The 27,634-nt window shown below is 48.7% G+C and overlaps 1 protein-coding gene across 4 annotated transcripts in view; it reads right to left on the bottom strand.

Annotated features, from left to right (window-relative positions):
* Positions 1 to 27,634, bottom strand: part of Sergef (secretion regulating guanine nucleotide exchange factor) — a 199,333-nt gene that overhangs the window by 147,406 nt on the left and 24,293 nt on the right. For all 4 annotated transcript variants that reach the window (XM_060378773.1, XM_060378775.1, XM_060378777.1 and 1 more), the window contains 2 exons: positions 23,800 to 23,958; positions 1,282 to 1,448 (listed from right to left, as the gene is read on the bottom strand). In XM_060378773.1, the coding sequence (XP_060234756.1) occupies positions 1,282 to 1,448; positions 23,800 to 23,958 (326 nt within the window). The remainder of the gene's footprint in view (positions 1 to 1,281; positions 1,449 to 23,799; positions 23,959 to 27,634) is intronic.

Raw genomic sequence — 27,634 nt, 5'->3', positions numbered from 1 at the left:
AGCATAGTCAACAGGTTTGGTGGCAGGCTTCTTTACCTGCAGAGCCATCTCCCTGGTTCTCTATAGTTATTTTAAATGACAATTTTAGGACCAAGAGGAAATGAAACAGCATTTGTGATAAACAAAGGCTGAAATAAATCACAAACACTATCTCTGTGGCCTTTTACAAGCATGAACTCGTGTACATGCAAAAAGGAAGTGCTTTGTTGGGGTGGGGGCTGAAGGCGGGCTTGCTTGTACTGCTGTCCACATACTGTCTTTGCGGTGCTGCTTAACGCTGTACCAGTCAAAGAGAGAGGAGAGCAGAGCCTCAGCTTGCACAGAGGCAGAGCTCAGGAGAATGAGGGCCACGCTCTGAAGCACAAACGGAACCCCCCTACACACCTAGGAGGAGGTGGCCAGGTGGCCCTGGGGAAGGGGAGCTTCCAGGTGTGGAGAGGGCTGTAATCAGCCTCTTGCTAATTACAGAAGTCTTACAAGCTTATTAATTTTTCTGACAGACTGAATGAAGGCTGCATTCCTTCATTAAACTGAATCCAGTTCAAAGGCACAGTCCCTAATGCCCATTCTTCCAACCCCCCTAACCTTTCTTTAAAACAAACAAAAAGACAACGGTGAAGTAAAATTTAGTGACAGAAACATACACCCCGGAGAAATTGATTCCTGCCTTACATGTAGAACTTCAGGCCATTTCAGAGAACCAAAGTGGCAAGAATGAGCAAGTGGGCTACAATGCTTTCTTCACTGGAAAATATAAACAGAGGTACAAAATACTTAGTTCAGTACTGAAGACCTCCTAGGTTGGGTTTCAGCCCCCACCCCCATGCTATGACCTCATCAGGGCTCCGTGCCCCAGCCAATTTAACTGTTTGCAGCCCCCATGTTTTCCTCACATCCTCACCCCATGGGACTCTGCTTAAAGGTGTTATGTACTTAAAAGTCCTCCCCTCTCTTCCAAATGCTTGAGTCGCATCCGTCCCTCAATACCTCAAAGCCATACCATCCTCAAAACCCAAGCCAACCTTCCTACCAATTGAACTCCAGTTCCCACTCCTGCCAGCAGACCTTGAATACCGGACTCTGAACCTCCCTAAATGAGTTACACAGCCTGTCTTATGGCGATAAACATGGAGCCAACCAAGAACCAACCTTTCTACCATATTAACCCATCAGCTTCTTGTGAACAAGCATCCCTTCAGATTCCTGTATGAGTAACTCAAAACACCTGGTGAGTAGCAGGCCCGCAGGAAACACGTCACTGTGGGAAGGGAAGCCACTCACCTCTGCTGCTCCTGTCAGGCAATGCAGGGGCGAAGGCACACTGCTCCGCGGCCTCCAGAAGGCGAGCGATGCATCATGCTCTCCAGATTTCTGGCCTTCGGGAGACTCCAACCTCCTCCCCAGCTGACCGTAGTCTGCTCGACCCCAGGTGAACACCTTGCCAGTTTCTGCAAACAAACATGATCTGAATGAAAGCTATGCTCTCCAGACATGCTCTCGAGGGTAAACAACAGTGACTAGTAAAATTGTGACTGTTCACTTCGTTATGTCCCAGTGAAGGACATGAATGCTGGGCTGGGGGGTGAGAAAGAGGGGTATGGCTCAGATTCCCCGCCATGTAAGTCTGAGGACCTGAGTTCAGATCCCAGAACCTGTGGAGTGCCAGATGAGGCAGTTCACGTCTGTACTTCCAGTCCTCCTGTGGAGAGGCAAGGACCACCCCAGACTATTCTATAAGCATTACACTCACACCACGGCACACGCAGACCCACAGTCTCACAAGAATGCTGTACATTCGTGTGTGTATACACAAAGAGTTTTTAAAAACAAAAAAGAAAATAAGAAAGCATGAGTCTTCATACTCAGAGAGGCTACCCCAAGAATAAGACTCCCCCAAGAACAAACAAGTAGAGAGGACCAGAGCCAGAATCAGAGGGGCCTCTCAAGCCAATGATGCTCTTGCATAAAGATGACATCACCATGTGTAAACTCCAACTATGTTGGTGGCTCACCCACTCTCTCCCAGGCCCACCACCCCCTCCTTCTGCTTTCCCCAGGTACCAAGTCTCAACTCTCCTCCCTCCCATCCAGTCCAAGGGCCTGTATCCTGAGTGAAATCCATGTCTCACATCCTTTAGAGCTATTCCCCAACTGGCTGCTGGTCTCTTGTTTGCCCCTCCTGGGGCTGTAAGAAGTCCTCCTTTAGCCAGAGGAGCAATCCCAGCAGCCCAAGGCAAACGTGTATGTGCTAGAAGAAAGGGGCGGGAGGAGAAAATTGTAAAAAAGCCATTTGGAGCCAGAAATGCATTCAGTTCCTCAGCACCAAGTGGGAAGCCAGCCAGTGCTGCAGATGACAGAGGAAAAGGAGGTTTAGAAAAGGAGCAATGGCCTTTCGTTCCCCAGATAAGCGAGATTTCACCAAATTCATTCAGTTCCACCAAGTGCTGCCTTGGTTATTCCTAAAGAATTGCAAACTCTGCTGAGGCATAGATTATTAACAGATTTTCTGCAGTAAATATGCACAGCCATGTGCACCATGTAAATTCTTGATCTGTGTTTATTTCAACAAAGTAAAACTCTGCTTAAGAAAGAAAACACCAAGAAATGCATATTAAATCCAAGACAAAGCTACTATGTTTGATAGCAAAGCTTCATCTGGCCCCACACGAAACATATGGCTTCCAGTGTCAGCTGAGAAACAGCCTGAGAGGATGGCAGAAATGTCAGAAGACCGCAGGCATATGGGGCTCGCAGGAACGTTCTGAGGTTCAGCCTGCTGGCACACACTCAGGCAGAAACACAGAAAGCTGGCATCCAGGTTTCCCAGGAGGCAACTGTGGTGGTCTGGATAGGAATGGCCCTCACAGGCTCTCATATTTGAATAGTTGGTCACCAGGGAATGGCACTATCAGCAGGTGTAGCCTTGTGGGAGGAAGTGTGCCACTGGGGGTGGGTTTCAGATGTTCAAGCCAGGCCCGGTGTCTCTCTCTCTTGGCTGTGTGCAATTCAGATGCAGAACTATCAGCATCTTCTCCAGCACCACGTCTGCCTGTGTGGTGTCATGCTTCCTGCCATAATGATTATGGAGTAAACCTCTAACTCTGTAAGCCAGCCCCAATTAAATGTTTCCCTTTATAAGACCTGCGATTGTCAGGATGTATGTCTCTTCACAGCAGCAGGACACTAAGATGGGAACCACGCCTGTGCAGCCCACCGGAAATGTGGGATATTACGCACTTGGGAATGACTCGGAGTGCTGGTTTCCGTGTACTCACGCGCTGCTCCTTTCACTATGACTGGCTACCCTTCCTAACCCGGCAATCACAGCTCTCCTGAGTCTACCGCACATACCATTGGTCCTATGAACCCTTTCCTGAACCCTCCATGTTCCCAGAAAAGATGACACTCACCACCTTTGTATTCAGCTGTCATGCTGCCATCCAACAGTTAAGAAGAGTGAGTCAGAGAAGTGGCCTGCTCGGGACACATGACTACGCTGCATCTTCATGTGGCCCAGGCTGCATCGCTGCCGCTCAAGTCACTATAATCACTATAATGCCTCTCCTGGGGGATTAGACTGAAAACAGTCTGTGCCCAGGACAGCAAACAGTGGCCAACTGTCCCTCCACCTAAGCTGGTCAGAATTTACAATCAGACTAAAAGATGACAACTCTGTGTGTGTGTGTGTGAGAGAGAGAGAGAGAGAGAGAGAGAGAGAGAGAGAGAGAGACAGAAAACACACACAAGTGTCTTCTTCAATTGATCTCCGTGTTCCTTTTTTTTTTGAGTCAGGGTCTCCCATTGAACCTGGAGCTTGCCTATTTGGCTAAACTGGCTAGCCAGCAAGCCCCAAGTATCTTCCAATCTCTGGCCCCCTAGCCTCGGGATTACAAGCATACACCACTGTGCCTGGCTTTTGTGTGTGTGGGAATCAAACTTGGGTCCTCAATGCTTGCATGGCAAGCACCTTGCTGATTGAGCATCTCTGTGCCTCAACCCCAACCATTGCTTCTTAAAGGACACCAGCACTCCTCAGCGGGGAAGAAGTACCAAATTGAGCATCTGCAGGACCACCAAAAGAACTGTGTTACCATGAACACACACTGAATCCTTTCCTTCAAATCAAGGAAAACCATCTTAGAAGTTTCTGCTATTGATTATTGATGTCTGAGGCATGCAAGACTGCCAGGCTATGGTGCCATCTCCAATAGCAAGTCAACCATTCCACTTACATAGCACTTTCCACCTTCAAAGCACTTTACAAAGATTAACTAATTAATCTTCATACTCTCTGGGGAAGCCATAGACGTAGAAGAGACAAGGCCAGAAAGCAGGCCAACCCAACATGATGCTCAGCCTTCAACATCAAGCCTAAGCTTAGTGCGCCCGCCTCTGAGTCTGTTCATACTAAAAGCACTGTACACCAGAGGGCTCGGAAGGGAAAACTCCGCTTTTAAAGGGACAGTAAGGAGCAGTTTTCTAAGAAGAAAGCACTGTCCTAAGACACTATCCCAATGAAGCCTCATGACCCTGACATAGATTAGTAAGATAATTAAATGACTTGAGAAGTTAAATGACTCGATCGAATTCAAGGTTTAAACCAATGAGGCTAGAAGCGATAGCTCAGTGGTTAAGAGTACTTGGTTCCTGGCACCCACTTCAGGCTAACACTCACAGCCACCTGTTAATCCAGCTTCAAAGGATCTAACACTCTCGTCTGACCTCCAGAGGCACCTGCACTGCATCACACACATACTCTCTCTCTCTCTGTCTCTCTCTCTCAAATCTTTTTAAAAAGATGTCTATCCTCTGATCCCAAATCCGATGGTGTGTACAACAATGGCAGCCACGTGAGAGGAGGCTGTGCCCTGCTCTGTGTGCTCCTCAGCTTCTCCCCAGCAGGACCCTCCAGAAAGGCACACAGAACTCAGGACACTAGCTGCATCAGGCACTGAGATTATGACTTTATGTCACTCGGAGTAAAAGAAAAAATCTACATATGGAAAAATCCATCACTGTGTAGCAGAGACATGTCCCCTCAGCTGACGTTCACTGTCAAGTATAAGGAGATTAAGATCATGGAGTTAGCAAATGAACCTTTCCCTTGGAGTAAAGAATTATGTATTTCTGTGATTAAAAAATAGGTATATTAATGTCATCTAAAAAGTATAGGTGTGTGTCTACAGATAAATGATAAATGAGAAAGAAATGCCAAAACAGCTCAAAATGAAGTCAGCTAGTAAAACCTAGTTTAAAGGCATGGCCATGTAAGAACCAATATGGAAGAGATGCGGAACCATGGCACTGAAAGACATCTTGACCCAGAAAAGAGCAGGGCCTGAGTGGGCAGGAAGTACCACAGAAAACACCCAAGGAAGACTACATTCACACTGGAACTTGGGACTGTCTCTGCAGATGGGACAGATGCCATTCAAGGTGAACTTCTGGGTAAGAAAAGAAACTAGAGAATGAGGGGGATATGATAGGAACAAGAGAGAGATGAGCAATGCTCAGAAATTCACAGGCCCCACAGGAAGCAGGAGAAGTCTAGGATTCAAGACTGCCAGGCTCACCTGGGTATAGGGAAAGGCCAGGAGGGGTCCCTAAACTCAGTTGCTTGCCATCCTTTATCAGTGACAAGGCTTTTCAGCCCCTATATGTACTTTCAGTTACTTTATTAACGTGTACACTTGTGTTTCACCTTTTGTAAACTGTGGCTATGTGTCCTTGTTTAAAAATGTACAAGATAGATAAGCCCAGCACAGTGACTGATGCCTGTAATTGCATCCAGGAGAATTGGTCTAAGATTGAGGTAAGCTTTGGTGGACTATGTAGGGACATTCAGGCTTGCCTGAGTGCTACAGTGTGAGACCCTGTGTAGAATACACACACACACACACACACACACACACACAGTGCACACGCATGTGCATGTATACAGAGAGAATAAAACTTACTCAAAAACTAGAAACCATAAAAGAATGTAAGAAGACAAGAAAAGAAGTGGAAGATTCCCATCACAGCCTGATCCCTCATGCTTACTGTAGAGACCACTGCAGGTAGACACGGGCAGACGGCACACAGGCCTTCGGCAGGTACGGAACCTCCTGAGAGGGTGCCTGGGGTAGCAACCCTCTGGCAGAGGACTGCCTGTGTCCCGAAATGGCGCTTGGCATCCAATACTTCGGTAGCATCTACAGCATGCTTGGCACTGCTCTGCGTGCTGAGTACACAGGGTCTGGTCCTCCACCCAGCGCTGAGAGGGCGGCAGGGATGCACTAACAGGGACGTGGTGCTGGGCTCAGACCTTAAGAGTCGTCAAGTGAAAAGAAGGAAAGCAGCCTAGAAACAGAGCCTAGGACACAACAGGGCCTCCACAAGGTTGAAGTCATAGGGAAAAAAGGAGAAAGAGAAAAACTGTCAGGGCTTGACCTCAAGTTAGATGTAAAAGAGACCAGGAAAGAGGAGATAAACCCCACACTGAGATTTCAGCATTTTATGACTTTGGAGGCAGGGGAGCCATTAAAAGAAGTTGCAGAGATACAAGAACAAGGGTCTCACCTATAAAAGTCATAAAAATGATTTCATTGTCAAGATATTTAACTGTCCTGGGACCTTTTGCAATCATTTTATCAAACAGTCAAATACCCTTAAGAGGAAGAAAGACGACCAGGTGCAAAGCTGTATGATGGCACATGCCTTTTAATCTCAGCACGCAGATGGCAGAGGCAGGCAGATCTAGGAGTTTGAGGCCGGCCTGGTCTACACAGAGTTTCTGTTGCCTGGGATATATGACCAGCTGCTTTATGTGCCTGTTGCCATGGCTTCCCCATGGGGATCTGTAATTTGACCCGTGAGCTAAAATAAACCCCTTCTCCCTAGATGCTTTTGTAATAGTATTTTACCACAGGAAAAGAAGAAACTAAGACACTAGGGTCACCCAGCATCACCCCTGGTTAGGCAAAGGGAAGGATGAGTCCAGGTGCCAGCGGGGAAGCGGAGAAGCACCCATCCCTGTACCTGGCGTGTCCTGAGGATTCTGCAGTCAAAAACCATAGAAATAGTATAAGAATATGTTTTCACTTTAACCCCAGGCGTGGGGATACGAGGCTGCTTCGTGCCCTAGCAGAGGTGTAGTTTTGCCAGCTGCAGACAGTTTCTGCAATTGTGTGATATTTGGAATGCTGGGAACTTTTCAGAGGGTATAAAATGCTATGGACCCTGAGAGGCACGGTTGGCCATTATTGGTCATTTGGGGCTGGGAGTTGTTTGCAGTTTGTTCGCCATTGTGAGTGGCACACCAGAAGCCAATGATATTCATCAACTAAATCTGGGGAAACAGAAGAGAGTGAAAGAGATGGGGAAGAAATACGAAACAGGGTGAGCTGCAGAGAAGAGGGGAGGAGAAAGAAAAGGAAATGGAGGGGAGCAAGAGGGAGGGAAGGGAGAAGAGAGGAGGAAAGAGAATGGAACAAGGGGGAGGGAAGAAAGTGGAGCAGGGGGAGGGAAGGGACGAGAGGGGAGGGGAGGAAGCTTTGGTCTATAACTCATGTGACCTGAATCCTAATCCTGAGCTGCCTGGCCTCAAAAAAGTCCCTTCTGCTCTAGATCCCTACTTATCCACCCATAAGATGAGATGGCTCAAACGGATGACGTCTCAGACACATGGAGGTAAAAACTTCAATAGTGGTGGCTTCAAATCTGCAAGGTCAAATGAGTGATGTGCTATTTAACTTTCTTGACACCCTGAGAATCTTCAGTCTGATCAGTGTTGTAAAATGAGACATTTCAAAGACCATCTTTATAGATAATTCAAATAAAAACTGAGAATGAATGATAACCCCAAATTTTAGAAAAAATTTCCCAAAGCTCGAAAGCCACACTGTGAACAGTCTCACATAAGGGGACAGCCTCCATTTGTGGTTTTCTCAGCTACAAAGGAAAGGGAACCCTGCAAAGAGATGACAGAGAGGTCAGTGCCTGGGGAGAATTCGGGTACAGTGAATGGACTCTCCGGCTGGGGATGCAGCTGAAGGCAGAGTGCTTGCCTGGGGCAAGAAGGACTGAGTGAGACCCCTGCATCACAAAGGGCATGCCTGTAATCCGGACGTACAATCCCAGCAGGAGGGAGGTGCAGCAAGATGGGCAGTATTCAGAGCCATACTAGGCTGCAGAGCAGTTTGGGCCAGCCTGGGATGCCCTCGGTGCTGATGTCACCCATGTGACCCCCACTTCAAAGTCAAACAGGCCACATAGGTTAAATGACCTGCTCAACATCACACAGCCAACAAGTGGGAAAGCGTGGGCAATGCTAGAGCAAACACTTTGAAGGCACTTAGCCCAGCCACAGTCACCACAGTCACCACAGTCACCACTGTCACCACCTACCCCAGCCACAGTCACCACAGTCACCACAGTGACCACCTACCCCAACCACAGTCACCACAGTCACCACTGTCACCACCTACCCCAGCCACAGTCACCACAGTCACCACAGTGACCACTGTCACCACCTACCCCAGCCACAGTCACACACTGTTACCACAGTGACCACCTACCCCAGCCACAGTCACCACAGTCACCACAGTGACCACCTACCCCAGCCACAGTCACACAGTCACCACTGTCACCACCTACCCCAGCCACAGTCACACACTGTTACCACAGTGACCACCTACCCCAGTCACAGTCACCACAGTCACCACAGTGACCACCTACCCCAGCCACAGTCACCACAGTCACCACAGTGACCACTGTCACCACCTACCCCAGCCACAGTCACACAGTTACCACAGTGACCACCTACCCCAGCCACAGTCACACAGTCACCACAGTGACCACCTACCCCAGCCACAGTCACACACAGTCACCACAGTGACCACCTACCCCAGCCACAGTCATACACAGTGACCACAGTGACCACCTACCCCAGCCACAGTCACCACAGTCACCACAGTGACCACCTACCCCAGCCACAGTCACACACAGTCACCACAGTGACCACCTACCCCAGCCACAGTCATACACAGTGACCACAGTGACCACCTACCCCAGCCACAGTCACCACAGTCACCACAGTGACCACCTACCCCAGCCACAGTCACACACAGTCACCACAGTGACCACTGTCACCACCTACTCCAGCCACTGTTATACACACTGTCACATTTAATCCACAGAAACACCCAATGAGTAGGCTGACCCTCAGATTTGAGATGAGAAATCAAATAACCAAAGGGAGGGTTGGTCTTAGACTGACAGCCAGCAGTTGTCATGGCAATGAGAGGATGGGACTCAGTCACTGGGCAGCAAAGGCAGCTTCTTAGTCACTGCCCTACAGAGGACACACAGGCCCATCTGACCCCAGCTTCACTTCTAATTTAAGCACACTGTCTCTTCTCAGGTTGTTCAGCATCCCACGGACACAAGACTGAGCTACAGACACAGAGAGCCAGGCTGGGAGTGATAGTCATTCTTAGCCCTTATGGCAAAGGTAAGAGTCCTGCAACAGTCATTACAGAAAGCTAACTCACTTTACCACTGGCTTTAGTAATGGACCAGACTGGGCTGCAGTCCCAACTGCAACAGGCAAGGGAAAACAAAAAAGAACAAACCTTCAAACCAGTGGAAGGCCTCTAAAGAACTGCCAGTCCTAACTCACTGGCCTTCTGGTCTGTTTGAATGTGCAAAGCCCCAAAGACTCCTAAGTTTGTACACTTGATCTCTGGGTGTCTTGGGAGGTTGTAGACCTTTAGAAGGTTGGGCTGAGCTGAAGGAAAAGGGTCGCTCGAGCAGCACAGCACTGATCTTGGCCTGATCTCTGCTTCCTGGTCCACAGGGATATATTTGCGCTGAAAGTTTCCCACAGTAGACCCAGCCACGTCGACACCATGCCATTCCCCACTATGCTGGACTATGGCCCCTCAGTGGTGACGCAGAATAAACTCTTCTCTCCATACGACATGCTGCTTTGAACACAGACAAAACCACTCCCCTTGTGGAGCTCCTGTTCCAATGGAAGAGAGACAAGTAAACCCACAAAACACACATACAGGGAATTATTTTATAAACTACTAAGAAACAAAGTGAGAACAGAGGACTGGCAGCATGAGGAGGCCCAGCGCCAGCCCTGGCTTCTGGCCGCTTGGCCTTCGCTATAGCAAACCACATTTTTGCCATCCCCCTCCCTCCTGCTCCTCTCTTCTTTAAAAATTGCTTGTCTAGCTGACATAAAAACTGTACATGTTTGTAGAATCACAAGATGTTTGAAACACGTATACATTCTTGTACTGTCCAAATCCACCTTTAAGGAAGAACACGAAACTTGAAAACTTTGGCCAACCCACACAGACGCTGTGTTACCTCACAGGCCCACGATAAAAAGCAGCCAATCGACACTAAAGCACTTACCAGAGTCCAAATACAAGTACACATGTCAGCAACCTTAGGATTATTATTCTCTGAAACCAAAAGGCCATGAGCCCCCATTCTGATGGACTCAGGGTATCAGGCTCTGTGATGTCTCTACTGGGTCCTGGCTGATTCTTGTGGGTCAAGGGTAGGGGCACAACAGCACTGGAGCCTGCTGGCCACACCTGGAAGCCACTCAGCACCTGAAGGAACTGCCCTGACTGAAGCCAGTGCCTCTGCAGATGTTTTCCAACTCATTCCAGATTCAAACACCACAGCTTCTTCCAACACTTTTAGATTCTTATTAATAACACTTTAAAATGTAGATTGCTGCCTAATCTTAGCTGTGTAATTAAAAAAAAAAAATCTTCTCTCCCTCCCAGCATGAAAGGAAACTATACCCTCAGGGCTTTTGCAGCTAAGAATCACACCCTGAACAAAACTAGTAGGAGGCTTGAGCTGGGGGGAGGGGTGTGCAGTGAGATGGAGCAAATTTCAGCACTGGGCTTTACAGAAAATGAAGCCAAGGCTGAGGAAGGTAGGGGGAGGGGTCCTCCAAGGACACAGGCAGCTCTGGAAGAACTAGAACCAGGACTGTAGTCGGTGCTTCCCAGTGGACTCCGCGCTAACTAGGAAGACAGAGCCAGAAGAAGGCTTTGGAGAACAAGAATGGAGTCCCTGCTATTGATTCCACACTGAGAACAGAGCCCTACTCATCGGTATAAGGAACTACGGGTTTGCGAGTCTCAAGGGCTCATGGGTACAAGACCCAACGTTCTTTACCCTTAGGCCGGCCTCATAAACCACAAGCAAGAAGGGACCTCCAAGTACTTCCTACCCAGTTATCCCAGAAAGGAAGGCTATCAGTGTTCCCAAGGTCAAACGAGGCAAATCTGGGAGAAGAATCGGAGCTGGCCTCCTCCTTAGTCCTTTCCAAGCTCTCCTCTCCATACCTAGCCATACCCCCAGCTCTGGGCATCACCTTCAGTTTTTGTTCATTAGAAATACTTTATCAGCAATTTTCATCTCTGAACTTAAAAAAAAAAAAAGTTAGAGAGAAGGGGAAAAAATCCAAGAACTGTGCCCAGCTGCCAGTGAGGCCATTGTCTCCACTAATGACAGGAACACATGGTACCACAGCTGAAGGCTGGAGCACAGAGACAGCAGCCCCCAGGCATGACTGGACATGCGGAAAGGAGCTGGTGGTCCTCCAGCAAGAATCTCAGCAGCTGGCCATGAACACAGACCAGCCTGAGGCCTCATATAACCGTACAACGAACAAAACAGGCTAAAGGCGGTGAGTGCTGGAGCCATGGCCTGTGTGTGAGGAAGCCAGCATCTGTCTCACTTCTGAGAACTCAAGAACCTCTAGATACACCATCTACACCCTCAGCATCCCCAAAGCAGCTGGCTTCCTGCCAATGAGAGACCTAATTGGGATCTTCCTATGGGGAAGACAATGGTTGTGCCCACTCTTTGACCAAGGCAAGAACAGAGAGGAGCAGGAGCCCACCTTGGGATGCCAATTTAGAATAAAGCAGTGAGAAGCCCTGTGGACATGACCTCATGTGGCACCTCTTTATTCTTTCTAGGCCCTGGGAAACTATCCTGGGTTCTCTAAGGGAGATGAGTATGGAGGACGTGGTCCAGTCCCCAGCCAAGCTGCTCGCTGGTAGGCAGCACCCTCCCAGAAAGAGGCAGGCCCAAGCCTCAAGGCAGTCAGCTGGGGCACAGTCAGGGGCTTGGGGACTGGCCACACACAGCAGGCACAGCGATGAGCCACTTAAAAATTGCATTCTGTTATTTTGAGTGTGCTCTGTAAGTACATGTGCATGCGTGCGTGCGTGTGTGAGGGGCCACTGAGAACCCACCATGTTTAAGGACCTACAGGCCTTGGAGTCCCAGTCATTCTGAAGAAGGGGCTTGGGAGAGGCTGGGATGGGGTCCCGCTGTGGAGGCTTGTAGGTGGCGGACCAGCACAGCGCGCGCTCACCTTTCACAGGCTTCTCTGAAGGTTCATGGTGGGGCAGCCTGCCCTCCCCCGCTCTGCTCTGCTCTCTGTTCCCATCTGTCCCTTGGGCCCCAGAAAGAATCTCCTGACCCAGCTGCCCAGAACTTCTGAACCAGTGGTGCAGCTTGTGTAAACTCTGGGCGCCAGCTCATTCGGTTTCACCTGGTGTCGCCTCTGCTCCCTGCAGAAGCCATGAGCAGCAGAGTTTTGTTGGCTCCCTTAGAGAGAATGTCTTCTGCGAGCTGGGACTGAGAGAGGCACCTGCTATTCGGGAGTTTTCCTGTCAGAGGCTCAGCTCCAACCAAATCAGCAAGGCACTGTTACTATGGGCCATCTGCCAGGACCTGGAAATGGCGTTGTTACATAAGGGCCGGGATAATGAAGTTTATTAAACTAGATTTTTCCTCCAGCAAGGAGACAGAGCATGAGAAGCCTCTCCGTAGAGGGGCAATGTGGGGTAGAGAGGTGCTGGACAAGGCCTCACTGGGTTCAAATCCTGGCTCTGCTGTCCCTTAGCTGTAGGAACATGTGGACAAGCCATCCTTTTCCTAAACTTTCATTTTCTCAAATTAAATTTAAAAAAAAAAATAGAGAGAGAGATAGCATTTTCTCTCTTCACAAAAATGGGAGGGAAGGCAGTAGAGCTTACCCCTTGACAGTGGCAAATGGCAAAGACATCCTCTCTAGAGGGAAAATGTGCAGAGGGAAAACAAAAGGTCAGAGCCTTCCATCAACCAGGCAGGGAGGCCCAAGCCGACATAAGAATGAGGCTGGAGAACACGAGTATAAGGGCCCCTGTGCATACAGCCGGCAAGTATGCAGCCCCTTCTGCGTCCAGCACCGTGTCTGACCCTCACAGCTGTGAAGACGACATTGAACCTTATAGCTGACACTGAGCAATATGAGGCCTGCTAACTAAGCAGGGCACGCCTGTCTCTGACCCTCTCTTTAGTCCTCACATGTTAATGGGAATGAGCTGTACATGACATTTCCATGTGAATTAAAGAGATGATATATATAAATCCTAGCAAAATGACTGACCTTGATAATGAAGATCCCTTCCTCTCACACTTCCACCTCTTCAGGGGGCTGTTGGGAAAGCCTTCTCATTTTAAGTCTGTACGGGATGCTTCAGAGGCCCCAGCAGATGGCTCAGTGGGTAAAGCACCTGCTGCCAAGCCTGATGACCTGAGTTCAATCCCAGGGAGTCATAGTGCAGAAGGAAAACACTGACTCCTGAAAGTTGCCTTCTGATTTCTACGTGTCACATGTGTGCTGTGGCACACACACATACACATACACACACCCCCACACACACACACGCACCCACACCCACACGCACGTGCGCGCACGCGCACACACACACACACACACACACTCACGCACGCACATGTACTTACAGAGCACACACAAAATAACAGAATGCAATTTTTAAGATGAAAGGCAAACGAGTCCAGGGGGTCAGGTGGTACACTTCCCACTGTAGAGAGCGGCTCTCAGCCTTCCTCCGGCCTGCAATGCCACCCGCACCTCAGTCAACACAAATATTTATGAGAAGGGACACAGGAAGAAACCGTGAATAAGTGAACAGCACACCCTGTGTGGCAGAGAGGTGATGACCATGTTCTCTTTCATAGGTAGAGAAGTGTGACTGAATGACTTGCCCAGGGGCCAGCAAGTCAGACTAGAACTTGGAGCTCGCTCCTCAGGGCTTCCTAAGGTAAAATCATTCTCAGATTGAAAAAGAGCAGATTCCTCCAAGATTCCTCAAAATGGGCCACTGTCCTCTTGGCACACACTGAGAACACGTTAAGGAACTGGCTGTCACTGACTACAAAGTGCTCCAGAGGGACAGGCAAGGTCTCCGAGAAAGGGCAAAGCAGTGTCATGTGTCAAGAACCTAAAAATGACGGCAAAATTAAAGCCTGGCTACTTACTGCTCATTCTAAGAGCTTCTGGAACAAATCAATCCTCACCAGGAAAGAGGAGAGTTCCTTGAATGGCTCCCAAGCCCTCTGCCGGTGACCTCTGAGCCCTTCCCAGGGACATCCAAGAGCTATTCAGAGCTGATGGCCTTGCTGCAATGTTCCTCTTTCCTCTTTCCACCGGCTTCAGCTTCCTTCCTTTCTGCCCTAAGATCTAGGAATGCCAGCATGCTCCTGATACAGGCTGAAATCCTGATCCCTAACATGATGGTGTAAAGAGGCAGGGAAGGTGGAAGGTGACAAGGTCATAGGTTATAGCCTTCATGGAGAGAATCGGTGTTCTCAACCCTCTGCCACATCAGGGGAAATGGCTGCCTATGAACCAGGAAAGTAGACTCAGAGGGAGGAATCTGCCAGCACTCTCACAGGGCTTCCTAGACTCTGAACAGTGGGAAATAAGTTTCTATTTCTAAGCCATCTGATCCACCTGAACTAAAACAACCACTTTGCTACATACCCAGTAAGGTCATAGTGAGGAAAAACGACAGACATAAAGAGAGACCAAAGAGCAGGTCCACTGTAAGTAACTATACTATTTTTGAGTGAAAAGCCGCTCAACCTCGTGAAGCCCTGAACTGGGTGAGGAGTCCTGGCTCATGAGACTACAAGCAAGCTGTATGTGGCAAACCAGAACTGGGAGGAGTACTGGCATGTGATGGGTGTCTGGCAAGCACTGGTGCCCTGCTCCAACCTCACCCTCTGCAGCATGTCTCCAGCAAGGCTTTGGAACTAGCTATCTCCTGTGTATTGGGGGATGAAGGATAGCCCGAACTTCAACCACCACATGGCCTGCTTGGGGAGCCCTGGCCTGGAGGAGAACTAATGAGAGGGACTGGTCCGAATAGAAGAGAGGCGTGCCCGTGCTGTGTAGGAAGGTGGGAATCAAGAGAGCCAAAGAACTCCGCACCTACAGTGTCCCCACCCTGTGTCTGACTCAGACCCCACTCCCTGGCTCTCCTATAGGGCAGCTGGCTACAGAGGCTACCCCAACCTCAGCTCCTCTCATAGAAAAGACCAGCAAGGATTTGAGGGCCCTTTAGCTCTGACCTTACTCTGAATGCTGTCCCCCAACCTACCTTGTCCCCAAAGCTATCTGCCTGCCCACTGCTGCCATCTGGTGGCAATCAGACCTGCTGCTCTTGGCTTTAGCCAAGCACTGGGCATGCCCCTTGGGTGAATGTACCTACTTAAAGGTGGCTCTCTCTTTAGCGTCAGGCAGACACAACCTACACTGTTCCTGGCCACAGATCAATGGGTATCCATTGCCAAGCACAGAAAGAAAAACCAGCGTCAGGTTTTCAGCAGAGGTGACACAGCCACAGCTGGGAGTCCGACCTCTCTGAGGATAGAGGAAGCGGCCTGCCCAAGGTTGCCCAGATGCCTGGCTCCCAGGACCGCACACGGTCTCACTTCACCACAATTGTCAGGGTGTGCGGGCGCGTGCAAAGCAAAACTAAAGTCAGCCCAGGGCTGAGGAAACAAAGCCTTTGGATGGTGGAACAAACTGCCAGGACTCCTTAAACACCCAGAAAAAAAGTAAGAGCTTGGAGAGCCTGGGCAACCCCTGGAGAAACTCACTGGAAAACACTGCTGTCCTTGAAGGGCAGGTAGCAATACTATCTGCAGGGTCTTCCGGGGACAGCCCCAGGGCCTCAGCACAAACACGGTCTTAATCTAGGCAGACACCAGGTGGGGAAAAGACAGGGCTGCCATGCATGCGGACAGAGCTCCTGCACCCCACCGCACACTGCAGGCAGGGGCTGCTCTGCTCAGGGTGACACCCATTCTCCTCTGACTCCTGGCCTCGCTGCACCCAGCCAGGGGAGCTTTGCAAGAGTTTACTGCTGAATCCCTCCCCGTTCACAGCACATGCCTGCTCTTTATAGAGCCCATTTGTCACACTCGTGGCTCTGTTTGCAGCCATCTTCTGGGCTTCACAGTACAGGGTGAAAGAGCAGTGTGTGACTTTACAAAGATCACTTGGCTATCCTTGCCCCCATCATCTCACACCTGCAATGGATTTGCATTTTGTAGAGTGCTTTCCAAAGTCCTTTTCCATTTAAAATGCTAGACTCTGACTCCCGCATACAAACCAAGGCGCCTCCTCAAGGGAATGTAATCAAACAATGCTGCCCTCTAGTGGCCAGATGCAACCTCCACACTCTCCCAGCTTGGCTAGCTAGCCAGGCTCCCACCGAATCCCACCCTGTGCTGGCCTTCTGCCAAAGGCACCCAACTCCAAGAAAGACCAGGTCCAGGAACCAGCTCAACCCCTCAGCTGGCTCCACGAGAGTGAAGAATCCTCTGTCTTTAAGAACAAATGCACTGTGGAGCGCTGAGACCTTTCATGACATTCAGCTCCCCTCTGCAGATGAGGAAACAAGGGCTGCCGATGGCCAGGAGAGCCCAAGCTCATCAAGCTGACTTGACTGAGTCAAAAATAGAGGCCCCTTTTCCTGCCTCCTAGGACAGCCTCTTGCCTCTTCCACGTGACCTCTCAACTGAGGTCCAGAAAAGAGACCTGTCAAGGACATCCACACTGCACTGAGGGGATAGTCCCCTGGCCTGAGGAGTAAGACATTTTCACTTTTACTCTGAAATAGTGTTATGAAGGATATAATCAATTGTAATATCTATCCATTGTGTGTGTATTCTCCCTGCCCCTCAACATACATAATAAATAAAGTATAATTTTAAAAATTAAAAAAAAAAAACACACACACAATAAGGTCTACAACCTCCTACTGGCCACATGGACGAAGGAGGAGAGTTTAAGAGAGTTTAAGAGTCTTGCTAGCATAGAAAATAAAATGCAGTTTAAGCCAAGCCATTAGAGAGAGTATTCTGGTATATTTCTCCCTAGCCTTTTTATAACATTAGTTAAAAATTAAGATCTACAGTATGGGGCTATTTCTCTGACACCAAATCTCCCTCTAGAACACTTCTCCATATGACAAAACCCCAGCATATGTGTGTGCAAGAGTTCTTCTAACCAATTTGCCATCCTTTCCTTTGTTTTGTCATTAGAAATTAGGCTGCTGTATGTGGCATGATTCTCATTGTCTGAACACATGTATCTATGCTCACTCTTTCCTTAAGCCATCTTTATTTTTCACAGAATAGAATTTTGGAGTTTGGATGGCCATAAGGACAATACAGGGCCAGCAGGATGGTTCACAAGTAAAGGCGCCTCCAACCACATCTGAGGTCAATCCCCAGGCCCCTCGGGGTAGCAGGAGAGAATGGAGTCCTACAAGCTATCCCCTGCTGCTGCGGCATGTGCACTCCCTGCTGTTCCTGGGCACACAAGTATAATAACTTTAAACTTCAAAAAAGTATATTTCAAGTATATTTCAAAAAGATCATGATGTCTGAGACCTTCTACCGGCCACATGGTAGAAAAGGAGCCAGGGGGCTTGGGAATCTTACCAGAGGAAAAGAAAAATCAAGAGAACCAACTTGGACACACTCCACCCTCTGAAGTTGACCTTTCCAAAGCCCAACCATAATTGCTTGCCCTTCCCCGCGGACTCATGCCCACACCCTCTCAGAAACCCCAGAGCCTCTCAGAAATCCCAGCCACTCCACTGCTCCCACCACACTCTTCATTCAACTACTAAATATTTAATTTGTTCATCCAACCACAAGCTTCCTGAAGGTAGCTCTGGACTTCAGCATCCCTGCATTCCACAGCACATTGCAGTGTCCCCACAGTGTCCCACAGACAAATGATAAAGGGTCCAAGATAACCACCTGTCCTTCCTGGGTGCTTGAAATGATGGAGTACCAAAGCTAAAGCAAGACACTGCTCTGAAGAATAAACTCAGCTCGGTTAGAGAGTCAGAGCATTCTGAGACACATGGGGACAAAAAGCCTGGGGACTTACCTGAGAAGTTAGGAGAAGAATACTCGGATTGCCAACTGCCTACAGGAAAATGTCTGTGAACACACTGTATGGTGATATACAGTAAAAGCAGCCCACAGAATTGCTGCTGCAGTATCAGGAGAGAACCACACTGTGAATCCCAGCGTGGCCTCCGGCACCCTGTCCTCAGGTTCTGCTCCACACACAGATGCTCTGGGGTATGGGGTGTTGTGTTCTTCAGTGAGAAGCAGGGCTTTCTGGAAGCATGGGTTCCTGTATAGAAGGAACCAGCAAGCCCACTGTCTGGCAAGAAAATGACAGGGCCAAAGAAGTACTTGACTGAGAGTGTCAGAGACTGGTCCCAACCCTTTACTCATTCCCTGCACCCACCTTCCTGGGTCCTCAGCCTCCCCATTTCCAAACTGAGGCAGTCAGGCCAAACACTCTCTGAGGGTCCCATCACCACTGGACATGCTAGGGGCTCAGGGTAAGTGCTAATGCTTTGGTAATAAGCACATGACCCTCCGGGTTTCATTTGACTCTCAACTGTGGAGTTTTCAAAATTCTAAAGCTCTAGGAAGCATCACAAATTCCAAACCACCAGCTTTAAATAGACCCATGAGGTTATAATTCTCTAAGGTCCACTGAGGTTTCACAATGTATGGCCCCAAAGAAGGAGTAATGTATACTGCCTATCTATTACAGAAGAGATATTGGCCCCAAAACAGGAAAATCAGCATCAGGATATGTATAAACTCCGCTCAGTGTGACCCAACATGGGCTTGGGGTTTTCACTGATGCTCAGACATCACATATAACCAAGGATTTCTTGATCTGTGATCCCTAAAGAAAAGAGAGTAGTCTTCTCCACACATGGTCCCCGTAAGAAAAATATCTCAATTAAAAGAATATTGCTAAGAGGCGGGGACAGAGACACAGAGCAGTGGTCCTATGTAAGAACACTTGCTGCTCTTACAGAGGACCCAAATTTGCTTCACAGCATCTACACAGTGGTTCACAACCATTTATAATTCTAGTTCCAGATGACCCAACCTCCTTTAAGAAATCTGGGGACACCGGGCACATACACACAGCAAGCATACATACATGTAGGCAAAGAATCCATACACATAAAAATAAGTAAGTCTAAAAGAAAAGTTCTAAAGAATATTACTAAGACTGGGGAGACAGTAAGATGACGTTTGCTAGGCAGCAGAACCAACCTAGATTCTGGGGCTGCGCCCACCCCTCATTTCCCTGCTTAGTTTTAGTTTTGTCACCTTCCAGGTAAGAAGATGCTTCCTGTGTCTCTGCCTCTCTATAGCATCCAACCCTCCACGTCTTTCTTGGGTGACACAGGAAAGTAAAGAATGTCAAAGAACTCTTTGCATTTGGCCTCATTTTTTCGATCCATATCCTTCTGAGACCACAAAGCTACTTTGGGATGCTGCATGGTTCAGGGAAAGCTTCCAGCCTCCGGAAAGCAAAGGATTCTAGACTTTGTGTCCAATCCCACAATAACATCTGGGACCTGGGAAGAGCATTCCCTTGAAATTCTAACAAATTGCCAGCAGCTAGCACTTAGCATCTGTAAGCATTGATCTCTTCACACACCTCAGGACAACCTGGAATCCACCTGCTACCTATTCAGAGGCATTCACAGAGTCCCACGGAGACCTCTGTCCACAGAGAAGAAACCCAGCAAACTAGTCCAGGGAGCTCCAGAGTTTCCAAAAGGACAGAGAAAGCTGATAGAACCGAGCGTGCGGGGGTCTGGGCCCAGCCCAGTCCTGGATCTTACCACATCACTTCTTTACTCCAGGTTGGCAATTTCCCTTCCCCATTCTTCTAACATGGGATAGTTGAAGCAGTAGTGTTTATTTGTACATGTATCAACTAAGGACCTCCTAAAGTGTTCCTTAAGAATGGAAGAGATAATGGCAAACCAAAAGAAACATACCACCTGCTCTCCTGGAACTTATTAGTCTTGTGGGAGAAGGAATTAGTCAAAAAAAAATCAATAGCTCAGTGGTAGAGGATCTGCCTAGCATGCATGAAGCTGTGAGTTCAAATCCCTAGCACCCCATAAGCTGGGAGCATCTGTAACACTTAGGAGAAGGCAAGAGGACCAGAAGTTCAAAGTGGCAGGGTCACGTAAATCAAATAAAACGAAGGGGAGGGTCATAAGGCCATGAGGATAAATGTACCACAGTAACCAGGGTGGTGACCCCGGGGAGAGCTGAGCACAAACCTAGATCCATCTGACTTCAAAGCCATGCTCTTTTCCTCTTGCCATTCGCTTATTCACTAGGCAATTAGCTTCTGAACATCTACTGTGTGGCAGCCCTGTGCCAGGCTGCAGACAGAAGCAAAATGAGGCACAGCTCTCATGGAGTCTACAACCTAGACAAATTATTAAACTAATAGGACAGACAGACGTGTCCAACTATAGACTGGGAAGAGAACTGCAAAGAATCAACAGGTAAAAGTACCTAGGAAGCCACAGAGGGCCTCCAAAGCCTTGATAATCCAATAAAGCCACGAGCCTACTGCAGGTGGGAGAGAGACTTCAAGGAGCACAGCCATCAGCTTGAGCAGCACAGGCCTGGCCAGCCTAGGAGCGTTAGTGCGAAGACAATACAGTTCTATCCTGCTGCAGAACCTGTTCAAACGGCGGCTCTCCTAAAAATGAGACCAAACGCTCAATCCGCTTACCTCAGGTGAGCAACACTTGTGTAGACATTTACAGCTAACTGGGATCGTTCACAGATGTGTTTGTACAGACCACACTATGCAGCAGACAGGAAGGTTTAATATCCCACTTGAGAGATGAGTGATTAGGACGTGTGGAATAGCTTAGATGGTCACCAAAGGAGGAAAACACCCAACTCAGCCATCCAGCTTTGTAAAACCTTTCTCGAGGAAACTGAGCATCTTTAAGACAGCGGGTCACCAAGCCGGGACAGAGTCACGCAGGAGTCCCATGATGTTCCTGAGAACTGACCAGGGGCATCAAGCAGCTCAGGAAAGGTTTCTAGAATGCAACTCCACACCAGCCTGAGACACAGGTACCCTTGCCAACTCTCCCAGATTAGAACAGGTTCCCCTGGCCTCTTTCCAAGTGCCTCTGACTAACAAAGGAAAGTATTTTTCCACTGCAAACCTGCAGGCAGGCAGCAGGCTCCTAAGAGAGGGCAGAGGGCATATCCACTGGTGCAGACCAGACCATCTGAGCAGCTATTCCAGTGCCATCCAAACTGCCCAGCAACGCGCCTGCCATCGGGGACACCAGTCCCAGGCGGATGTCTCCACCTCGCACTACAAGCATTTGGACTACACACATTTCCCACACCAACCGAGGGCACCTTGCTATCTTACAAGGCTAGAAAATTCAGCTGCATCCTTGACCTCCACCCATTGGGTGACAATCCCCAGCTGTCACAGCCTCTAATGTCTCCAGGCATAACAAATGTCCACTGCAGGACAAAAGTCACCTCTTGGGGAAGCTTCAAACTTGAGACCTTGGAGACGAAAGGCGCAGTGCCCTGTCCTGACCCAGGACTCTGGAGACACATGGTCACTGTGCACAAGCTCTTCTGGGTCAGTATCACACAACAAAAGCCTCCACATAGGCAGGTATATGCTGCTGAGGTCCGCCCCTGGAGCCGCTGAGACAACCAGAGCCAAACAACTCCTTGCTGGAGTAAGGAGCCAGCTGTGACCCTGCAAAGAAGACTTGTTCCCATTACTGTGAGCAGCTGAGTCTGATTAAACAGAAACCCTGGGTGCTTCTTCTCAATGACATCAGGCCAGGGCAAGGGCTGCCATGTCTGCTTCAAGGAGCACAGACTGGTGAATCAGGATCTTCCCATTCACCCCCAATTCAATATAACACCCAGATAATCAAACACCCCAGCTTTTAACCATTCCTGACCTGGGAGAAAAGGGAACAGAGCGAGGTACATAAACAAGCAAGCTGAATTAGCAACTTAATTAACAGCTGAACAGTTACCCAAAAAATCATGCTCTCGAGTGGAGGTGGAAACCTTAAGATGAGCTCCCCAGCAGCTGCAGTGACTCAGCGCTGTCAAGAATGCAGCTGCCAACCTCCCACCCCAGGGCTGGAGGCCCTGCCCGACATGAAGTCCGCTTCCACGCTTCAAAGATGAGCCACTTCTGTCGTTGACAGTCAGCGTCTTAACCGCGTGCAGGGATTACCTACAGACTCGCTGCTGTGTGGTAGCGGGAGCGCTTTGCTGCACTGCACTGTGTGAAGATTACCTATGCCACCCACCTGTTAACACCTAATTACTCAGCCTGCCGCTGCCGCCGCTCACTGCCTTGCTACTTTCCATTCCATACTTGGCTCTGTGCTTGCATGTCTAATACTGGAATGGTGCTGAGTTCTGATATGGCTCTGCCTCTCCTAAGGGGCTCCTTAAGGGCACATAAACAGACCTTGCCACTTATGGGTGGATGGACGGATGATGGACAGACAGACAGATGGACCAGGGGGTGGACAGATGGACAGATGAAGTTTTCTATCCTTACGTTCATGCAATCTGAAGCTCTTTGAGGAAAGAAACAAGTTACCTCCAAACAGACAACACACGTTCCTAAGAGCATCCTCCGGCCTGGCAACATGGCGGTTACTACGTGCCATCCTTAACCAGTCCACCATTCCACAACAACCACAACATTTGGAAAGATCAGTTAAAAGTATGGAGGGCACAAATGCTCTCAATCTGTGACTATGAATGCACACAGCATGCATGACTTAAGGAAGAGAGCTGAAGCTATGAGAAAACCTGTGAGAGCTGGAAATGTCTGGAAAAGCAGGCAGCAGGTGTTTGGGAGCCTAAGATGGAGCCAGAAAGGCCGGAGAAGCTCTGAGAAGGCCTGAGGTTCAGAAGGCCTTGCTATGACATCAGACTGTCTGAGGAACAGCAGGGGTGAGAGGCCACGAAAAGCCAAAATCCAAGAAGAAAGGAGTATGACAGCCAAGAAACACCTGACCTAAGGAAGAGACGGAAGCCAAGAGACTCAAGGGAAGGTGAAGATGCCCAGACCTGCCAGGCATGTGGTTCCCTGAGGAACACCAGGGCTCAATCAATGTACACAGTGTCTGAGAGTCAAACCCAAGTTTAAATCGGAATGTCCTGCCAGCTACAACTCAATTTGAAACATTTGCCAATACTTTCTGATGTTATTTTAACTCAGATTAGGCCAAGATGAAAATAAAACCCTCTCTCCAGCCCTGACTAGGCAAGAGCTCATTGGTACCCTGGACCAACCTCTGGGTCATGTTGGCAGTCACTGATGCCCTCTCAAAAGCTCAGGGACTCTCAGTTCACCAACAGCCTTGCATTTCCAGGGGCAAAGCTGTAAGCCAGAGAGAAAAAGCCACATCTTGCTGATGCCAGAAGAGCCTGGGTCCTCCACTTCCCCGCCCTTCACCCCCAGTCCTTAGCCCCCGAATGTCCAGACAGCTACTCTTACCAATACCAAATTCTCTGCTGTACTCTCACCTGTCTGAGCAACCAGGTGAGTCCAGCCACTCCACACAGCAGTGACCTTTTCGTCCTGAAAGCAACGGGCTTCTATTCTCTGGGGTAGAAGGAGGAACGCAGCCAGGGAAGCCAGTTGCCCGTGCTTGTTACTGCCCCAGACGTACAGCTCGCCTGTATCTGAAAGAGAGGGGAGCAGGGGGTAAGGAACGTGATCCAGAAGGGTGGGAGACAACGCTAAAGAAGCAGCAGCCAGAGGAGACTGTTTCCTGCTTACACCACAACATTTAGTAGACCCACGCACAATACGAAATTTATGTAGAACATCACCAAATGTAAGACTTAAAAAATTCTGTACATAAGCAAGGCCTAGCGTATGGAACACATATTGTCCGGTGCGTGCGTGCGCGTGTGTGTTCGTTCCTGGGGTGATGGTATATGCACACATTGGGGGTGGGGGGACTTGCACATGCCCTTGAGCACAGAGCCTGAGAGAGAACATCAGCTACGCTGCTCTATTACTTTCTACGTTATTCCTTTGAGACAAGGATCTCTCACTGAAGCTAGAGCTAGGCTGATGGCCAGGAAGTCGAAACAAGCCCTAAGTGTCCACTCTACAAATGCTGGGGTTAAAGGTGTAGGTGTTTTTATGTGGATATTGAGATTCAAACTGAGGCCCTCAGGCTCATGCAGGAAACCTCTTACTAAGCCATCTCACGGGCCCATTTACTGTATTTTTTTTTTTTAAGTATAAAGCCTGTATTACCTTTTATTAAAGGAAAACGTCACGCTTTTTTACTTTCTAAGATGACAGGTTAGAAGATACCCTATTTGGGGCCGGAGCTTTGGCTCAGCTGGGTTTGCCTAGCATGCACAGTCCCCAGCACTGAACACACTGGGTGTGGTGGTGTGTACCTATAACCCCGGAGCTCTGGAAGTAGAGGCAGGAGGAGGATTAGGGAGGTCAAGGTCATCTTTAGTTACAGTTAGTTCAAGGCCAATCTGGACTTCAGGAGACACTGCCAAAAAACTGTGTGGTATTTTAGCTTCAACCTTTTAAAACTGAGATTCTTTCACTGTACTTGCTGTCCACAGCACAGAATGAGCTGCCATTGCCCATCTGTGCAGCCCCTGAGCGCATCTGGGCCTCACAATAACCTCATGATAGAGGCAGGAGCCTCTGTAACAGGAGGAGGAAGCAAATGCAGAGTCAAGTGACGCTGGCTGCTATTCCTGGATCTGCTAACTAGCTATTGACCTTGGACAAATCACTTCCTCTCCAAGCCTGGTTTCACCGGCTGAAGTTGGGGAGGGCTGCTGGCCTCAAAGGGCAGAAGATACAACTGACATCACTGCTGACTGCAGACTGTGGGGGCTGTGGCAACCAGAGCACCTGCCCCTCTACAAGTCCAAAGAAACAAAAGGAAGCCCAGGCTATTGGTCAGCCTGAGAGGCAGCAGTCTGCAGCTCCTCAGAGTGCACAACGAGCTTCCCCAGTCCTGGCAGAGTGACAGTCCACACACGCACTTAACGACAGCACTAGTCACACCTGAAGTGTGGCCGGCCCACGTGAAAACCCACTACAGACTGCAGAGCGAGGGCACACATACAAAAAAGCATACTTCATTAACAGTGCTTCTATTATATCAAAGAATATTTTAGACATTCTAAGCAAAATGTATTAACAAGATAATCTTACCTGTTTCATTTTACTTTTTGGAAGATGGCTCACATCGTATTATACAGCACTATCCCAAAAGATAAGCTAATCACGGCTGAGAAATGTTAAATGACTTTTCAAGATGACCTGGCTAAAGAGGCTCATAATAGTAAAGGGCCGAGGAGCCAGGCCTGCTCCGTTGTTGAGTCCCTGAGCAAGTTGACAGTGCTGCTTGCCCGATGGTGGCTTCATAGTCCCTAAAGCTCAACAAAGGCCAAACAGGATCATTACAGTCATAGCTCAGCAGTCTCCAAGTTCCGTCACTCACTCGCTGTGGGACACTGGGCATAGTGCACCAGCCACCATGTCCTCACCTCTAAGAGGAGAATGTGTAAGCAACATAGCTTCCACCACTGATATCCTACAGCTACAGTATGCATCAGGCCTTCATCAGCGTGCAACAAAGACAACATGCCTCACCCTACAAAATATCAGCCTAGTAGATGCTGGGGAGCCACAGAGGCGCCACGGGTGGGGAGAGAGGCGCCACGGGTGGGGAGCTTACGGCTCAGAATATCTAAGCCATCTTTTGAAAGACAGACTGTCTTCCACACGGGGATAGTTACACTGTTGCATCAGCAGGTAAAATTAAATTCTGCTGCAATGCCAAATGGTTACATAATCTACAAGGACTCCAGAGAAGAGGCCTAAAGAACACTGAACAAAATCCAATGTGTTAACAGCCAGAACAAAATCCAATGTGTTAACAGCCAGAGTAAGATGAAAAAAGAGAGCTATTAATCTTGACAATTTTTAACTCACTTTCGAAATATCAAAAACCAATTCACTTTGTGACTGTACTAAAAAATGATTAAATGGACACTTTAAAATGGTGAATATCATCTATAAATTATAGCTCCACAAAAAAAAATCCAGTCTGTGCATTAAAAAAGCACCACAGTCAAAGAGGCCATGTAGGAAATAATAAATTTAGTAATCACATATTTTTGTTCCTTTTTTTAATTGACATTAGCAGGCAATTTGCTAATTTCTAAGTTGCATTCCATCAGCCATCTCAAATCAATTAGGACAGAAAAAGAATGAAGCTTAATCTATTCGTACTCCCACAAGGATGCAGCCTCCAGCACTGGCTGTGACAGAGCAAGGCACTAGCACCCTGCAATCCCAGCGTCTCTAGAAGAGAGGTGGGGCCAGGTGCTTGTGGAGTCAAACAGGGGCAGCAGCCACCTCAACACGATCACCAGCCACCAAAGTCCAAGTGAAGCGAGTGCAGGCTACAAACTGCTGCCTCCTTTGTCGGCAGGGCAGTACTTTTAGGGTCATTAACCAAGAGTTCATTGGTAGCTCAGAGTCTGCTAAGTCTTTAAATTTTCAAGCTTGCTCTGGAGCTCAGTAAACACCAACAGTTAGTTGTCAGCTCGGCTGGGTCATGCTAAGGCTGTAAGTTTACAGACGTGTACACACATGAATTTCCACACAAAATACTGAGCAAACCAAGTATGGGAGCTCCCACTTGCTGCTTAAAAATAAAAGACATGTGCATATCTGTGAGAGGCCTAACAAAGACAAGGCCCTCAGAGGTACAGGCTGCAGTCTGCCCTGCTGTAGCACAACAATCCAGGCCAAAGGAAAGGAAAGACCTTCCCAGGTGAGAGAATGATGCATGGCTTCCCTGGCACTGATGGATGGATGGAGAGTCAGAAAACTGCAATGTAAAAAGTGAGCATTACACCTGTAATCCTAGAACTTGGGAGATGGAAGCAAAAGAGTCAGGAGTTATAAGGCCAGTGTTAGCTACTTACTGTGTTTGGGACCAGCCTGGGCTACATAAGGCTATCTCAAAAAATAAAAAAAGGAAGAAAGAAATAAAGGAGAGAGGGAGGGAAGAAAAAAGGGAGGGAGGGAGGGAGGGAGGGAGGGAGGGAAGGAAGGAAGGAAGGAAGGAAGGAAGGAAGGAAGAAAGGAGGAGGAAGACGAAGGAAGGGAGGGAGGGAGGGTGAGAGGAAGGAAGGAAGGAAGGAAGGAAGGAAGGAAGGAAGGAGGAGGAAGACGAAGGAAGGGAGGGTGAGAGGAAGGAAGGAAGGAAGGAAGGAAGGAAGGAGAAAGAAAGAAAGGAGGGAGGGAGGGAGGGAGGGAGGGAGGGAAGGAGGGAGGAAGGAAGGAAGGAAGGAAGGA

This window comes from Meriones unguiculatus, chromosome 1, assembly GCF_030254825.1.
Source record: "Meriones unguiculatus strain TT.TT164.6M chromosome 1, Bangor_MerUng_6.1, whole genome shotgun sequence".
Lineage (NCBI taxonomy): Eukaryota > Metazoa > Chordata > Mammalia > Rodentia > Muridae > Meriones > Meriones unguiculatus.
The sequence above is the reverse complement of the archived record's forward strand: the minus strand, read 5'-3'. Positions and strand labels throughout refer to the sequence as shown.